Below are 18,718 nucleotides of genomic sequence, written 5' to 3' on the forward strand. Positions count from 1 at the left end.
CATTTAAAGCTACAGGCAGCTGAGAAATTGGTTTGCAATTAAAAAAATAGATGGAAGAAAGAAGAAAAATTAATTCATTACATTCATTGCCTTGAAATAAAAGAGGTTTTGATAGATGCTGTGAAGAGAAAGAGTATACGGCGTGCATCTTGTGTTCTGAGAGACCAGCATAGAAAGGACAATTATGATATATGATAAGTCAAGACATGAATCCTGGATGGATTGGACGGAGAGTGGGGATATGGATTTGGGGAGGATGAAGAGCCACTTTTAGCTTGAGAACCAAGGAGGGAGATGGTTCTTGAAAAATGGGCTGGCTTTCCATCCATTGATAGGAAAGGGATTCTAGGTGAAGTGAGTAAAATAATCAGGTATCTGAAGGAAAGAAGATAACAAGCATTTAAGAAAAATGGTGACTAGACATTTCTAGTGGAAGGAATAATAAAGCTAGAAGAAATTATGCAGTGTCTGAAGGCTCATTTACAAATTTTGTATTTGATCCCATAAGCAACAGGGAATGTTGAAATTTTCAAAGAGAAGTGACATGATCAAATTGTTAGGGAGGCCCTTTGCTTCAATCTCTAGTCTCTTTCCTTTCCACTCATACTGTTCAAGCTGCTCAGGTACCTTTCAGGTTCTAGAACGCAGTTTTTCTCTGGCTTCCAACCTGTGTAAAAATCTGCCTGGAATATTCTGGGACACTCCTGGCATCCTGGTCCAAGACCCACCCTATCTCTCCTCTACTTTCTACCCCAACAAATCCTTGTTCACTAATTTTGCAGCACGTTCTCATGCTAGTTTAACCCCTCCCCCACCCCCACGGGACTGTAAACTCCTTGGAGACAGAGACCATGGCTGTTCTGCTTACTATATATCCAGTGTCTCACACATCTGGTAAATTGTGTGTCTGCAATAAACGGGCTGACTGGATAAACTCACTGGGAGGTGGTGAATCAGACGAATCAGTTTAGCAAAGAGACTTGGGATAAGGTAAGCATTCATTCAACAGCTTCACATTTGAACACCTACTATGTGCCAGACTCTGTCAGAGGTGCTAAGGCCACAAAGTTGGAGAGATGTGATGCTGCCCTCAGGGTGGCCAAATGCGTGGGGGAAAGGCTGACATGTCAACTAGACATTGTATTAGACTGTGCTAAGTACTGTAAGAGAGGTTTGCACAGCAATGCCACTGGGGCGGGAGTGAGCAGCTGGACCCAGGAAGGCATGGGCAGCTGCTCACCAGGAGGCTGTCTGAGCCTAGTCCTGAAACGTGATCAGAAGTGACAGCCTGCAGCACATGGCCGGTGGGCAAACACTACTGTGGTTTCTGGGACGGGTGACTAGTGTAATGCAGCCAGAAATTGGGACACAGTTTTTTATTCACTCTACGCTTTTTGTTTATTTTTTCATTTACTCCCTTATGTCATATGGACTTGTGGATCTTATTTTATTCTACAGTGGATTTGTTATCAAATGCTACACAGGAAATCATTCCAAAATGTAGTGGTTTAAAACAGCGATGATTATTTATTGTCTCTCACCATCATGTGGGTCATGAATTCAGAGCATCTTGCCTAGATGGTTCTGGCTCAGGTCTCTGATGGGATTGCAGTCAGCGTCAGCTGGGTTGTGGTCCTGTCAACATCATCTGGGACTGGAGGGTCCACTTCCAAGATGGCTGCCTCACCTGGCTGGCAAACTGGTGATGCTTTTTGGTGGGAGCCTCTCCACAGGGTTGTTTGTCCTCACAGCATGGAGTCTGGGGAGTTACCCCAGCACTACTCACCCTACATGTTTAAAGAAACAATTCAGTCCTTTCCAATACTGTGAAAGGAGATGATTCTGGATTAGAAGACAGGGACACAACACAGAAAGACAGATTTTCAATTCAGTGTGAAGAGTAGAACTCTGAAAGGCAAATGGGCTGACTTGATACAGTGTTTCTCGTCATTGAAGATACAGAAATAGATGTTGGAGGATGAAAATGTTGGAGAGGGAGCAAGATTGCCTGGATTTGAATCCCAGCTCTGCCCCTTGCAAGATATGTAACCTAAGTCACTTAGCCCCTGTGCCTCAGTTTTCTCATCTATCAAATGGTAATTACCAAATAGGGTTTTTATGAGGATTAAATAAATTTAATACCTGCAAAGCACTTAGAACAGTGCCTGGCGAGTGGTAAGCACCTTATGAGTGTTATCTATGATGATGGTCGTGATGATGATGATGATGATCGATGGTTGGATCCTATGCCTTTTGGGGAAGTTTTCAAATCTGGAAGTCTGCAAGTCCATCACTTGTAGGAAAGACACACTGTAAAATTATCCATGTGATTTTGTGTTATGCTATATTTACGATGTCTGAAATTTCAGATTTTGGGTTGCCTAAAATAATCTGTCAGATGTAGTGTAGCTTAACAGAACCAATGGCTTAACAACAGAAATCTGTGAGGGGGCTACTCACCAGGCTCTGCCACTCTAGATAGCCTGATTGTGCTATACCAGATGGTGAGCACTGTCACACAGATTTTACCGGACCTGCTTATATGGTAGATGATGAAGGAAACAGAGGAGGAAACAGGAATTAGACAGCCAAGAGAAAAGGCTCTGGCTTTTGAACTGGGGTCTGAACCCACATTACTTTTTGTCTAGGGCTGGTTACTACAAGGTTCCTATTATTAAGTTCCTTGTCTTTGTAGCTATGGATGTCAAGTCCATCTTATACACTGGGTCTCCACGAGTTGATTCCCAATACCAGCTGCTTGCTCTGCTGGTGAACAGAATGCCTGCAAGCTGTGCAGCTTTCCACCCCTCTACCCTGAGTGGACTGGGCTTGTTTTCTCTATTCTGGCTATCTTCTCTCTTGCGATCCGTATTCTGGGAGTCATGGTAATGGCAAGAGGGTTCGAAACCCCTTGGGCTTGGAAAACCCACTTCCTGTTTGCTGTATCACTACATTTGCTGTGTAACAGGAAAATTTCCTTGTTGCTGTGACTTCATGTCCAATATCATCTGGGTTATCACATCCAGAAATCATCTAATTTGTAAGGACAAATTTTATTTATTTAGCAAATTTATCTATACGATGAGAATAATTGTGAGGATTAAAAGAGTATTTATAAAGCACTTAGAACTACACCTGGCACATAGCAAGTGCTTTATAAATACTAACTCATTTAGTTTTCATAACTCTGAGCTCCATACTATTATTATTATTATTTCCATTTTAATGATATGGAACTGATGCACAGGGAGATTAAGTAACTTCCAAGATCACACAGCTGCCTAATGGTAGATTTAAACACAGGGCGTCTGGCCTAGAGTTTGTTCTCTTTACTGCTAAGCTCTACTGCCTCAAGTGCCCAAGGCCTGTTGTCTTGTGGTGGTTGTGGATTGACCCACTGAACTGAGATTGACAGGTAGTTTTACAGGGTGGAAGATTTATTATTAATATTTTGAGAATTCAACTGTGGCTGGCATATGGTGAAGAAGGGTTTTGGGGAACTTTTTGTTATCAGTCAAACAGCATCCTTATTATAATGCATCTTTCCATAAGCTGATTGCCTTATGGGAAGTCAGGCATGTTCTCTTTGGATAAGGCAATGATGTCTTTATGCAATTTCTATCAAATACTTCGATGGAACAGGATGACAAGTACAACAGATTGTAGCTTTACTGGATAATTATAATATATCAAATGGAATGACTTACTGAAAAATGAATCCTTTATTTTGTTGTATTATGCTCTTCTTACATCATTTGTAATAATTTAGCTAATTTTGAATATCCCTCATTTGTATTTTGGGAAGAATAGGGTATTTGTTTATACAATGCTCAGCTTTACTGTGATATAAGAAACAGTTCTCAGAGTTATCCCAGTTATAGGTAAATAGTAGTAAGTGAAACTATCTGAATACTGATAATTTGGCTATTATATAAATAATTACCAGTTCATATTGTAAATGGGGGCATATTCAAGTTGTCGTAGTTAATTTAAACAAAATTTTACTTTTCTTGTGGTGTATTCTGTAAGATATTTTCATGACTTTTATTAGTATGATTGAGTAATCAGGATGTCCAGACAGATCGAAAGTGATAGAATCTTCTTTACCTTTATATCCCTAAAACCTGGCAACCAATGTGTATGATTGGTATATGTTGAAAAATAAGTGAATGAATGGAATGAATGAATGATTACTCATTCTCAGTTTGGGACTCTACTTCGTACCAGAATATTCTAGCTGAGTCCAGAAACTCTCTATTCTCGTTGCACATTTGAATCCCCATGAAACTGCAAAACTCCTAATGCCCAGGCCTCACCCAGACCTGTATCCGCAGCACTGTTCGAGGTGCTGGGGATACAGCATTGAACAGAAACAGGCAAGTTCCTGCTCGTGTCTAGCTGACAGTATAATCAAGGGAGACTGAAAATACATAAATAACTGTAAGATATGACAGGTGGTGTTACAAGCCATGAAGAAAAATAAAGAAGTTTAAGGTAGAGAGAGTAAATGTTTAAGTCAAAGATGTCTACATCTTGGAAAACCCCTACATTTGACATAGCTATCATGTTAATTGTTGGCTTTGGAAAAAACTCATTCCTTTCATCCTGCCTCCCTCCCTCCACTTGTTACTTTCTTTATCCTGTGCTGAATTGTTATCCTCATGTCCTCTGTGCTTCTATTTCTGTAGCTTCCAGCCATTAACTTTGATAGTGCCGAAAATAGCATGACGAAGTCTGAGGCCGCCATCAAGGCGAGTGGACACAGAGCTCGAGGTCAGTGGCACGAGTCCACAGAAGCTGTTGAACTTGAAAATTTTAGGTAAGAAATCCAGTATCTCCCTTGTCTTCAGCAACCTATTCCAATTAGCCCCAAGCTTTATTTAAGTTTGTCACGGAAGCTAAAATTTAAAATCCATTTCAAAATTTACCATTAGGACTCTTAATTTAATAACTTTGTTAGTGCTTAAACCATTTTCAGAAATAGTGTGTAAATAACAGGCTTAAAGACTACAAGTGAAACCGACCTGGGAGTTTCAGGACACCTTGCTGCCGTACACTTGGCTTTTGCTCCACGAGGAAGTGGCTAGGCTGATTCCAAGCTTTGTCTTCAGTTTTTGGTCTGTCCATATCTTGCCAACAATGAGGAGGCATAAAAGAAGCCGTTGCTGTGAACAGATGTGGTGGCTAAAGACTGGTTGTCAAAACAACTGATGCTTTCAGTTGAAGAGGTCGCACCGCACCTTTAACATCGAAAGCGTCAGCCCATGTTTATCTCTGCCATCACCATGTAGACCTTCTAGAAGCTCCACATTCTCGTGGGCCACTCCCCTTCCAGGAGCTGGTTCTCTCAGTTTTACAGTGTGCTCCGGTTATTTGGCACTAAGTGCCATGTAAATAATGAATGGCATGAAATAGCGACATGAATATTCTAGAACAGTCATTTATTTGGCCAAGATTTTATTTCCCTGTCATTTTATGACAATGAATCTAATAGTCCACAAAAGTCACATGATGTTACATGAGTTCATGTTTTTAAAATACATTTTTTAGTGAGGAACACTAACTTCTTTAAGAAGTGTTATATGTTCTGTCTACCAGTGTCCATGTACTAAGAAGCCATCACAGCCCTCACCTGACTAGGGTAGGGGCACACTGTCCAACGACATCTGAAAGACTGTGAAGGCAGAACGGTACAAATGGCAATATGAGGCTACAGAACTTACCTTTGAGGTGGTATGTTCATGCAATTCCAGCTTATTTGGCCTAGATCTTAAAATTGGTCTCTTCTAATTTGCACAAAAATATTGTATCATATGTTCTGTAGCAATGTGACCCTTTTGTGCATTATCACTTATCCTCTCCCAGTTTTAAAGTGGAATGTTTTGGGAGTATTTTTAACCTCTTTGATGGTCTGTCAAAAAAAGAAGCTGAAGCTGGAATATCTTAAGACTTTGTTAAACACACACACACACACACACACAACATACAGACAATCAGCAACCACAAAAACTCTCACTATTGAAGGAGTGTAGACTATGTTTGATAAATCCTTATTACCTACAGGGAAATATGTATGACAACCACTAGTGTTAATAGCCATAGCAGCCAATGAGGTCGTGGGTGGGTAGAAAAGCGAAAGGAGGGAATCCTTCTGTGCCATTGCACAGCTGTGTAGAAAATGTGCTCCAATCATTCTTTCTCTCTGTATATCCTTTTCTTCCTCTGACCAATTGTAGCTAGCTTATAGGCAGTAATTTAGTTAATGTTAAAATGAAATATATATGCTTGACTATAATCTTTATTTTTAACTTTATAATTGAATTTCTAGTTCTTATTTTAACAATTGATACTTGCCTTTAGCAATATATTGAATTCTAAGGATCCTACAATGTTTGCATGAATACAGGTCACCTTTCTCTGTATTGGTAACTTTGAGGCAGCCTAACTAATTTTTATTACAAAATGCTTTTCTGTTTGTTTCATCTTAGTATAAACTACAAGAATGAGAGAAATTTCAGCAAACATCCCCAGCATAAACTGTTTCAGGAGATCTTTACAGCTTTGGTGAAAAATAGACTCATATGCAGGTAAGATTGTCCCAGGGAAGACAAGCAGACATTTACCCAAGAATGGCATATTTTATATATCTTGTTCCTAGCATATGGTTTGAAGCAGTTTACAGGATTGAACAAAACGTACTTAGAGGATGAAACAGAGCAAAGGCCGTTTAGAAGGAGGTGAATTTATAATGAGAAAACACTCAAGTTACACTGTTTTCCTTATTTTGAGGTTGGGTACTCAGAAGGAGTTTATTGCCTGGGTTCTTATGAAAGAGACATTGGGTAACACCATGGCCAACATCCTCATGGTACACTTCTGCAGTCAATACAAGGACTGATTACATGGGCTTCCCCCGTCTGGACTTTGGGGAGAAGACTAGTGTGTGACATCCAGTCACAGCCCAATGACGATGTTTCTTTTCAGAACCAAACCAAATGTGCTTTCCTTTGTCTTAACACAGGTGCAGTGTTGGGACTGTAGAGAAGGATTAGTTAGCAAGTCCTCTAGATTCTCTCTCACAAATATAGGGGTTTTCAGTGGGACGTTGACTGGTCCTGGATTGCAGTCAGTGTTGGATTTTCTATCAGTTTGGGTCTACTTGAATTGAGAGCTGGCTGTGCTGCTGCCGGATATGAAGGAGGCTCCCAACATTCCGTCATGGTAGGACCTGGCCTTTTATTCTTCCCAGGAGACCCAGACTCTCTCCCCACAAGCACTGGCTGAAATGATGCCTATGAAGAACCTTGAATCTTCTCCATCACTTTGAGACTTTATTGAGATATCTGATTGAGATATCTAAATGGGAAAAAATTACTCCTATTCTGGGAAATAGGAGAATTGTTAGTAATTTAATGCCTTGACTGAAATAAAACTCTAATTTGGTCCAGTGCAATAGCTGAGTTTAAGTAGAACAGCGTCATGGTGAGTCCTCTATAAAGAATCAGCTACAAAATACACCCCTAAGTGGTGGCCTAATGGTTTGATCTTTTGGATGGGTTATTTAGTATTGCATATTTAAGTATTGGACAGTGACTGCCAAATATATTGGTTTAGTTTAAGAAATTTAGGATTGGGACTGCATCTGTCATACCTTTGTCCTTGGTTTAAGCAGAGGATTGTCAGACTGGTCCACATGATACAAGAAGCCTAGAATCTCTCCCATGGTTAGGCAATTGGGCCGCTGCCCTGTTCTTGACAATATACTCAAAGATTGTTGAAAGACTAATGAACGCTGCAGGGGACCTGAAGTTGTCCTGGGCTGTTTTCTTCTTGAGCTTGAACAGAGTAGAACAATGGTTAGTAGCAGAATAATTATGCCTGAAATGGCATTGGAAAATGAAGTTTTCTAATTTGTTTTGAAGACAGCTATCATGGACTCCTCAAGGGATGACCAATAGGCCATTTTTTCTTGTTGGCACTTTGGAGAAGGCAGAAGATTTCCTGTATTAAAGATGTGAGAGGCCTCAATGTATCCTCACTCTAATGGCACTAGACAAGGCAATTGTTAGGGAAAATATTTGGGCGAGTGTTGGCGTCCAACATTTGAAAAAGATCTTAACAATTCTGAAGTCAAGAGATCTCTTGTCAAGACCTTTTCAAATTCTTAATGATTAATGAGGTATCTTAGGTTGGTTGGAGTTACTGGCTTGCAACATGAGCAGTCCCTGGAAATCTTAAAACTAGGAAGAGATGATTGTAGATGTCTTTGCTTTCATAGTACGAGAAGGAATTTGGGAATGTTGAACATGAAGAGCATCCTTTTATGTCATCCTTTGGCTGCTGACAGATTGTTATGTTCAGTTCTATTCTAAAAGCAGGCTTGGGTAAAAGATGGCTTAAGTATAAAGGTCTTCCATTATTTCTCACCCCATATAACCTTGGAAGTTTGGCAGAACTTCCATTTTCCTCTTTTCCCTCTAACTTTAGATTTATAGAAGAATAACATCTCACGGCCTTTTCTGGTATGGTTTCCTAACCCTTTATTTGTGAACATCAGATTTAATGTTAGCCGGAAGTCTTGGATTCAGTTCAATAAACCAATTGTTAAGCACCTACTATGTGCAAGGAAGAGAGGGAGCAAGCGATAGAGAAGGAAGAGAGGATAAAACTACAAAGATGAATAGGACATGTGGTCCTTTGCTTCCTGCGGTTTCAGAGTCTACTCTGGTCAGCAAAACCGTTACCCTCTATCCCAATACAAGGGAAAATATGGTAAATATAAACCATTTATATTAATACAACTAAAAGTTGGATGAGATTGAGAGGTGTGGACTTTGGTCTTTGGTCAAATTCTGATTGTAGATAAGATAGGGCATATTCAGGATGTTATGCCATTGAATTTTACCCTGAGAACATGGCTGATTGGATATTTAGTCTTATCCATGAAGTGAGAGCCCTTCCAACTCGTCTCTCAATTTTTGCCCAACTGATATTGTTCTCAATCTTCTCCTACTTGACTCTCCTCAACTGCATTCTTCCCCTAAACCACACTCATGGCTACCTCCTTTCTCGGTTCTCTTCCTAAGATTGACCTGTGATTATTCCTTTGTTCTCAAAAATGAGATTGCCAGGTGGCATCTGAAATGAGACCCGACTTCTTAATCCAGAGTCAGATAAGGTAACACTACAAACACCTCATGGTGTACCTCAAAGGGCAAGTGAAAATACTGTCTTTGAACTTGAGGTTACTCCTAGTCACACATGGTAGTAAGTCCTGATGTGTGGCAAGATATGGAAGAAAATTTTGACCTTCCAACTTTTCTTTCTGCCGTAACATTATTTGTCTACGGTACAGTCTGCTTTTAGAAAATAAATCTACTGCTTTTCATCTCATCTGCCTGTCTGGGAAAGTACAAAGAGTGCTTGGTATCCAAGACTAGATTGTTATGAGGTTTTATAGGGAAGTAAAAGTTGCCACAAAATTGACAAATTCACTAATTAACAGACCACTTATAAAATTGATCTCTACTCAAATATCTCTTTTCTGTGTCTGCTCCTCTGAGCTCCATCTTTGTTGGTCCATTTCTTGCTGATTGTGAAACAATGTGAAGATACTATAATACAATGAAAATATAACATAATCTTCTTGTAAAATGAACTTGTGACTTTGGCTAAAGATGTAGAATTTCAGTGTCTGAGAATAACGGTGCTGAACTGATGGAATCTGATAAATGAGGCCCTGGCAGAATCAGACCACTTGACAATTGCAGAAGACAGTATTAACAAGGAAGATGACAATGAGACTTCAAAAAAGCATGTTTTTTGGGCCAGCCTTGTGGCTGAGTGGTTAAGTTTGCACACTCTGCTTCGGTAGCCAAGGGTTCCCTCGTTTGGATCCTGGGCACGGACCTCTTCCTGGTAATGCTATCCTAGAATTGCCAGGATATCCCCTCTTGCCCCACCTGTAACTTTTGTAGAGATGAGTATGTCTAAGTTCCTAAAATTCCTGCTGCTAATTTGAAATATTTTGGAAATAATTCTGTAGGAAGTCTAGATTGGGAAGATATTTACACTATACAAGAGCTCAAGAACTGCTTGTGTTGGGGGAAAACATCTGGCCAAAACTGTCACAATCTCATTAGAAATGCTATTACAAGTGTTCTGGGAACTTCATAAAAACTACTAGCCAGGAAGACCTACATAGTCATTTGTTTACCAACTAGACCTTTGCTGTCCATGTCCATGCTAGGGCCTAGGTCAAGATGCAAGTGACTCTTATTTTGAGCTTTACCTGATCTTTAGCATTGGCTATGCAGACCCTGTCACAGGCAGGTGAGAGGAGAGGCCCAGAAATTAGGATGCAGCAAAAGTCTCTTCAGTGTCTGGATTAAGTTCTTAAAATATATAAAGTTGATAGAGAGATGCTCTTTGTGTGATTTTATCTGATCAGGTAGCAGAGAGGCCAATAGGAGTCTTTGAAGGCTTCCTATTTGTATAGGAAAAGAGTAGCAAGAGTATCCTGGTCACCTTGGTAAAGTCTGTCAGATAGTTCAAACCTCCCCAGACAGGACTTCAGGTTAGCCCCATGAATTGGAAAGAGATAAAGGTTCATTAAGGTCCAAAAGAGTCTCAGGTTTGGGTCTTGAGGTGCTTAAAAAAATCTTCTAATGACCAGGGTAGAACCTCAGCTCAGGGAGCTTAGCTGGTTCACAAAGGCCTTTGCGATCTTGTTCCTTCGTGGCCTCATCTCTTGCTCCCGCCCAGTGCATCATTTGGGCTCGCCAAGATGAGAGTGAACCCCTCATCATTCCTTGGAAAGTTGTTCTCTCTCTCACCTCTGAGCCTCGGCCCACATTCATCCCTTCCTGAATGCTGCTGCCCCACCACTTTGCCTTTCTGGCTGTTCTGGCCCCTCCTCTCCCCTCCCTTGGCCCTGGGCCCGTGTCACTCCCCAATACACACCAGCTCCTAGAGAACAGCACTTGGGTCTCTTATCCCCAACTCAAGACGTTGATGCTGCTTTTATTGGTGAGCATGGAGGCTGAGTCTTCATAAAGTAGAAATTTTTGCATTAAAATTATTCTGATTACTGTGAAAAGTTTGAAAAATACATAAAATTACAAAAAATGAAAATTTACCCTTTATATCATTCTTTGAAATAGCTACATTAACTTTTGTTGTATTTCTTTCTAATCTTTTTTTTAATTCTAAGCTTTTTTCCTTCGCTTATATGAGAGATTATTATATATGTACAAAATTGTATTCTGCTTTTATCCAGAGTAGAATTTTTAAAAGAGCCAGATCATTGGCTGAGACTCCTTCAGGATCTTGTCTTTTTGTCTCCCTTTTGCTCTAAGTTTTAGAACCTTAAATGTAGAAAGGAAGAAAATAAGCGTCAAGAACTAGGATCTCATGTAATCCTCAAGCAAATAATGATTCCTTTTCTTCCCATCACCTAACTTGGAGCAAATATCTAGCTCTTACATTTTTATTTCTCCTGAAATGTTATTTAGAGTATATGCCAAACTTAAAATGCACACACACATCTGTATATGTATGTACATATACATACATATACATATGCACATATACACACATATGCATACGTGTATGTACATATACATACATACATATTATATAATATGCATATTATATATAATATATATAAAATATATATTATATACATATATATATATAAAATATATATATTGAAGAAAAAATCCAGTCCAGCCTCATTTGATAGATGTGGATACTGAAAGGACAAGCTCATGATCCTGAGGCAAAGTGTTGACTGGTACTCTTTTCTCCTATGCCTAGCTGATTCCCTGGCTCTTTTTTAATCAAAGTATATTTAAAATTTGTTTTTGGTTTTGCACCACAGAAAAGTATCATTTCAGTAATTGTGTTCTCTCTTTTCTACTGTTTACTACTGCTTCTTGCGAAACTCATTCTCTTGGATGTCTAACCGGCACGAAATTAAAATGTTCCCACCTTTCCAGGAGAGGCCTGCTTATTCTTTGGTTACATGTAACCACCAGAACCAGTTTTAAACCTGGCCAAATCAATAAATCACAGCTTCCCATCCGTACATGAGCTTCTGAGAGCCAGGTAATAAGCGACAGACGCGTTCCACGAACCGCGTCTCCATGGCTAAAGTCAACCAATCCCTAAACACTCCCACTTATGAAAGTCCACTTATCCCTGAACTAGTCTGTGAACTTTGCTCTGAGAGACTGTGCCTTATAAGTACAGCTCTCTCTTTCTGTAAATTCATCTTGTGTCTCTCACATTGATTGATGGACTTGTTCTTCTTTGGGCGTCTCAAAATTAACATGCCTCAAACAGGACTTTTGATTTTTCTCACTCAACTTGCCCTCCCCTCAGCTTTAGTCTTCGCCATCTATTAACCTAGTCCAAGCTGCCATCGTCTCTTGCTTGGACCATTACAGTTGGTTAACTGGGTTCCCTCCTTTGATCCTTGGCTCCCTAGACTGTTTTCACCACCACATACAGAAGAACCCTTTCAAAATCTCTGTCAGATTATGTCAGTCCTCTGCTGAAAGCCTACCAGTGACTTTCCAAAATATAAAGTCCAAAGTCCCTATTCTATTCTACAAAGCCCTATAGATCTGGCTCCTGCCAGCTCTCTGACTTCAACTCCTATCACTCTATCTCGCCCACTCAGCTCTGTGAACACAAGTGCGTGGTTTTGTCCTTTTCTGTACCACTGGGCATGTAACAGTGCCTGGATTCTAGTTAGTAATGAGTAAATTTGAAAGCTTTCTACCTCTGACACTCTCATCAACGATGTAGAAGAAACATGTAGAAGACAGTCCTTTCTGCTCAGTGTCTCTCTGACTTTAGAGACCAGCACGATCCATCGGATGGCCTTCTGATTAGGTCCATTCCGGGCTAGGTTTAATGGGAGACAGGAAGAACAAAAACCCATTAAAAATAGTGGAATAAGTCAGTAAAGAGTCCTTGAATATTCATTTATAATTAATTTCTTCACGTGAATTCTTATTTCTTTTAATTTTACATGTCTATTTTGATGTGAATTTTACTTTTTCAACTATCCAAAAAAATGGGGCTCTGTCCTATGAATTTGAGCTAATATTTATTTTGAAACAGGCTTGAATTCTCCCACTTTTAAAGTTTAGTCAAAGGTGGCAGTTTTTTTGTTGCTGTTTTGTGTGTTAATGAAAATAGCGCTACAACATGAATAGGGCAAACTAGATAACACTCTGCTGTGAAGACACTGCTTATTCTGAGTGAGGGACAGAGGGAAGCGTGTTACAAATGGGGGTCTAGGTTGTAACCTCTGGCATTTGCATCAGCCCCTGGGTTCAGTTAACCCCAGACCATTTGATTCTCCTTTATCTTACTTGCAGCTTTATTCAATATTCAATACTACAGCTTCATGACTGATTTTTACATGGAGCTCTCACATTAGGTATTGGTTTCTTCCCCTATGCAAGAAGGTGAAACCCCAACTATCCTTTCTCTTTTCAAAACTGTGTCTCTGGTGGTACCATTTTTCCTTCTCCTTTTATATTGATAGCAGAAAGTGGCATCTGATGCTGAAAGTCATGGCAGGTGGTCATGGACAAAGGCCGTGGGAGCTGATCATGCTGCCATGTATTAATAGTCCTGTGAAAGCAGTGGCAAAAGTTCAGTCACAAGAGGGGATAAATATTTGCCTGCTCATGAATCCGCGGCTGTGTGCCTGCTATATTGGGACATATCCTCTGGGGAAACACTGTCTTTGCAGACAGACAAGTTTTTCAGAGGTGCCTCAATGGACCCCCTCGCCACTCTGTTGAACACTCCTTTCCCATAGTAAACGTATTTGAAGAGTCGCTTTTTCAGTCATCCCCTCCTATAGGACCTGGGTGAGGGGAGGGATGGCAGAGTGCTGGCCCAGGAGCTGGGCTCCCAGCTCTGTTGCTTATGTGCAGCCTTGGGCAGGTCACTCAGTGTCTCCAGGCTGCAGTTGCTGACTCAGTAAAATGAAGGCACCCATCTTTACAGTCTGTCACTATTATTCTCTGTAATTCTCTGGTCACACTAAGTTGTGTGTTTCCTAGTCCCCCAACTCTTGGCAAACAGAGATATATCGTCTTACAGAACACACCATTCCCCTTGAATACCAGAGCTCCGTCTGATGTGCTGCGTCCTTGTGGGGCGGTAAGGGCTGGGAGCCAAGGAGGGAACAACTGCTTCTTCAGAGGTCAGCGCTCAGAGAGGAGAAGCCAGAGGACGCAGAGACCAGGAATTCTATTTACATTAACGACAGCAGAGGCCAGAATGATGTAGAAATATTAATCGCTTTGGGCTTCAGTTCCAAAATTGCAAAACAAAAAATGCCATTGCCTGGAACAGAACTTTTAACTCTGAGACCTTTCTGGGACGCTTCATTTATTTACACTCCTTTAATCCTTTAATAGTCAAAAAAAAAAAAAAAGAAAAAGAAAGAAAACTATTCTGGAATTTTCTTTCTTTTTCTTTTTAGAGGGGGAGGAAACAGAAAAAACTTTTCATATTTATTTTAATATGAAGAAACATCAGGAAGGTCATGAACTTTCCTCAAGAAGATTGTATATAGTTAACAGGAAAAATACCAAGTACACACATATTTATAGCATGAATCATCTCTCAATATGTCCCATGGCTTTTCCTCTTAAATAATGAAAAGCAATCAGGATTAAACTGCATTAGGTTGTCAGCAGCTGTTGCAACTTGATCATTATTTCTGTTAGATCTTTGGGATATAGTATCTTTGCGCTACAGTTCAGGCTCCATGCTATCTTTAGCTAACTCCAGCACCTGAAAGGGAAAGTGGTCCTGTGCCATCTCCCTATTTATAAAGATTAAAGATATCCTGTCTGTAATAGGAGCCTTAGAATAACCACATCCTTACAAGTGTTCCCCTAGGTGATTTAAAGGCAAAATTTATTTCAAATTTACAATATTTTTCCCAGGGCAGAGAAGCCAGGATGAACTGTAACGCCGCTTCCCAGTGTGGCCTTGGAGAATTCTGCCTGGCTGGCTGCTCTGGGGGGGTTGAATTCTGCCTTTATTTTCAGAAGAAACTGAGCTTTGCCTCCATAGCAAAGATGTCACTGCCCTGGTGCCTGGGTTGGAGGAGGGCTGTGGTGGGCAGCTCCTGCCAGAAGCTTGGCCATGGCAGCGAGAGTAACTCTCAGCCGGTGAAGCTCTTGGGGCATAATGCTCAACTTCTCTCCACAGAGCCAGGTCTCTGCCGGGAGCTCGAATCTATAAGGAACCCCCTGGGAATATAAGGCGATGGGAAAAGCCTATTTCCCAACCTCCTTCCCATGAGCTAAGTCTTAGTAGATGGAAGGAATGGTGCATGGCATGGGGTGGGGTGGGAGGTGACACCTCTAGGGGCAGTAACCACAGATGTTCATTCTCTCATTGAGGAGAGTGGGTCTTGTGTACTCAGCTTTGAGATGTGCAGATCTTGGGGGCGGGGAGGGGGGGTGGGTTTCTCAGGACTATAGAGAAGACAAAGCTGAATTCTACCACAAAGGCCAAGGATTAATATGGGACAAGTCAAGCAAGGATTGGCTGGGGACCTCTGCTCAAGAAAATGCTCCCCTTGACTGAGGGGCAGATCTTTAAAGTATCCTAACCTTCTTGGGTGTACAACCTGTGCAGATGGAGGTGGAAGTGGGAGAGGGTGGGAGAAATTATGTAGATTCTAGTCTGGAATAGCTACCATTACCTTCTCAGTGTTTTTTGCAAAGTGGGAACGAGCAGACACTTTTTCTTTTATGTTTTTGTTAAGATTTGTACTAAGCACCACTGTTGGACTGGCTTGGAGGGCAGTGTGAGACAAATGTCACCTGGCAGGGAACACCTTTTCTTCCAGCCCCCCGTCCTCACCTCAGGAGTCCAGTCTGTACTGTGTTGGCGGCTTCTGTACCAAGAAAGACAATTTGGTTAGAACAACTAGATGTGACTGGCCTCATGTCATGTCAGAAAATATCTTTTTAATTCTTTGGGAGATTCCAATATTAAGAAGTTACGAAAGGCTGTCATGGGAGGCATGGTAGGCACCACCTCCTAGCTCAGCCCATGTGATGGCAGGGTCTTTGTGGAAGGCATAGCAGGGAGGTCAGTGTGGCTGGGAGGGAGTGAGTAAGGGGCAGTGGTAGGAGTGAGGTCGGAGGTGCACTGGGGAGGCCAGATCCTACAGGGCCTTGTGGGCCCTGATAAGGACTCTCACTTTTGCTTTGGGTGAGATGAGAGCTATTGGAGAGTTTGGGAAGAGGAGTGATGTGAATTGACTTGTGTCTGTAGAGGATCCCCTTGGCAGGTGTGAGAAGAGTAAAGCAGGGGGCAAAGTTGGAAGCAGCGGTGCTAGATGGGCAGCTTTCCCAATAGCTAAAGCAACAGATGATAGTGGCTTGAACCAGGGTGAAAGTGAAGGAGGTAGTGAGAAGTGGTCAGATTGGGGAGATGTTTTTAAGTTAGAGTAGATTTAAAAGCTGAGGGATTGGATGAAGGATGAGTGGGAAACAGAGGAAGCAAGAAAAACACCAAGGGTTTTGGTCTGGTCAGGTGGAAGACTGGAAAGTTCAGGTTGTGGGGGAGATCATGAACTCAGTTTCAGACATGCTAACTCAGACTGACATTCAGGAAGCTGTGGGTTCCAGTCTCAGTCTGGGCCCTGTTTCTTGAATCCTTGGGCACAAGTGTCCTCACCAACTGGTGTGAAAAACAACTTGCGTCTTGCATGCTCTATAGTCTACGCAGTGACATTGGGAGCCGACTGAAAAGCTTTAACATTTTGAATTCATTTACTACTAGCTCTAACTGGACACAGTGCAGCTTAGCTATGAAATAGAAACTGCTCACAGTGGCCCAGCAGGTCTGGGAAGGGATGGTGAGTGTCGCCAAAGCATACAGACTGTCCCTGTCCAAATTTCCTACCTCTGGAGCTAACCAGAGAGCTTATAAAATCATGTAAATGGATGGGTGCTGTGTTGACACACTCTGCTCCCTTAAGTTAAAATCCATTAAGTAAGAGGTGTCTGCGCTATGACCTCTCTGTGCTTATCTTTATAACTCTGGCTTACATCAGAGAACTGGTCCATCAATGCATATTTGAGTAGCTACTGGGTGCAAGGCCCTCTGACCTCCTCTGAACTCAGGCATTGTCTGGTTCCTTCAACAACACAGCAAACTTGCAATTGTCCGTATTTTAAAGAGCCTTAAAGGGATATGACTAAATAATTCTTTGCCAAAGGATCGTAATTTAAAAGCCTCTGCAAATTCCCTTGAGTACATACATTTATCATTTGATGGCAGTGAAGTGATACTTTAAGTTAAATATTTCATCAGAAATCTGCTGATGATATTTTGGACATTGGATGTATTCAATGTTTGAAGCAATTTTTTTTTTCTCTGAATAGGCCCAGTTTCATTTGTTACCTCTGTGCTTGATTTTTAGTAAATGCATCTTCAGTTTCTGTCCTAATACAACTTCCCCCTTGACTATTACTTTGATTTCAGAAGTTTCAATGAATCTCTATATTTGTATGTTGTTAGGGACAGAGCTGTAGGATGTTGTTGGTGTTTTGCCCAGAACCCTCAGATCGCCCCTCTTTTTGTTTTGGCGCTTTCTGTCCAATAGTGCTTGTGTGGCCTCTGGCTCCTTGAGTCTACTTTGCCTGCAGGCACAGAGAACAATAGTGCCCCGGCGTTTGTTCCCGCTCCCTCCTGCAGCCCTCAGCCAAGGACAGCAGTTTTGGGAGTTTGAAGGCCCAGAGCCTTTGCCTCCTCATCGGACATCTCGGAGGCTTGACACACCCTGCAGAGCCGCCTTCCCTGATCAGGCTGAGCCCACACTTTGCTGAGGATGGCGCTCATGCTTGGCTTCCCGCTTCTCACCATCTGACTCCAAGGCTTGAGAAGTTCAGTATCTACAGGTGCACATGCCCTTTAATAAGTAAATGTGGTTATTTAAGAATGACTTAAAAATATTTTTCTTTCAACGTATGTGTATTTTTTTTCCCAAATGGATACTAAGTTATTAGGCCATAAATTCTTATTAAGTTGAACCTAACTATTGGAACTTTTAGCTGTTTGTTTTGGTCAGGGGCTGCTCTGAGTCATTACGAGCTCTGAGAACCAAATAATTTTGGGATCCTCCACTTTGTCGTGCTAAAGACAGTGTATATGTGTTGTGAATTAAAATGGGTCAAGTGTTCAGGTACCAAATAAAAGTCCTTGTTGCAGATTAAGTTAGAAATAAACTAATGCTCATTGCTTTATATGTGCCTCGTTCTCCTTCAGAGTCTCAGTCTTTATAAACTGTCACATTGAGCTTTTAAATGTGAACAAACTTGTTCTCTTGTTTTCTTCTTTCAGAGAGTGGGTTAATCGAGCTCCATCAATTCATTTTCTGAGAGTGTTGATCTGTCTGAGACTACTAATGAGGGATCCATGTTATCAGGTTGGTTGGAAAAAACAAAATATTTTTTACTTGTTATGAAGATCAAATGAGCAAGTGGTGGGCTTTTCTTTGAAGCAGACCGTGTTCACTTTCTTTTTCTCTCACAGCTCAATAGCTTCCAAATCTGAGAAGTATCTCACCTTCTATTAAAAAGATATGAGAGAAGTGATTTAATGGGGACAAAAAAATCTGTATATTTCTACTATATTACCAGTGGGAATAAGTAGATTGAAC

The 18,718-nt window shown here is 41.1% G+C and overlaps 1 protein-coding gene across 17 annotated transcripts in view; it reads left to right on the forward strand.

Annotated features, from left to right (window-relative positions):
- NEK10 (NIMA related kinase 10) overlaps positions 1 to 18,718 on the forward strand; it is a 217,163-nt gene that overhangs the window by 19,583 nt on the left and 178,862 nt on the right. For all 17 annotated transcript variants that reach the window (XM_070577417.1, XM_070577420.1, XM_070577424.1 and 14 more), the window contains 3 exons: positions 4,689 to 4,819; positions 6,489 to 6,587; positions 18,400 to 18,484. In XM_070577417.1, the coding sequence (XP_070433518.1) occupies positions 4,689 to 4,819; positions 6,489 to 6,587; positions 18,400 to 18,484 (315 nt within the window). The remainder of the gene's footprint in view (positions 1 to 4,688; positions 4,820 to 6,488; positions 6,588 to 18,399; positions 18,485 to 18,718) is intronic.

The sequence above is a fragment of the Equus przewalskii genome, chromosome 15 (assembly GCF_037783145.1).
Source record: "Equus przewalskii isolate Varuska chromosome 15, EquPr2, whole genome shotgun sequence".
Taxonomy (NCBI): Eukaryota; Metazoa; Chordata; class Mammalia; order Perissodactyla; family Equidae; genus Equus; species Equus przewalskii.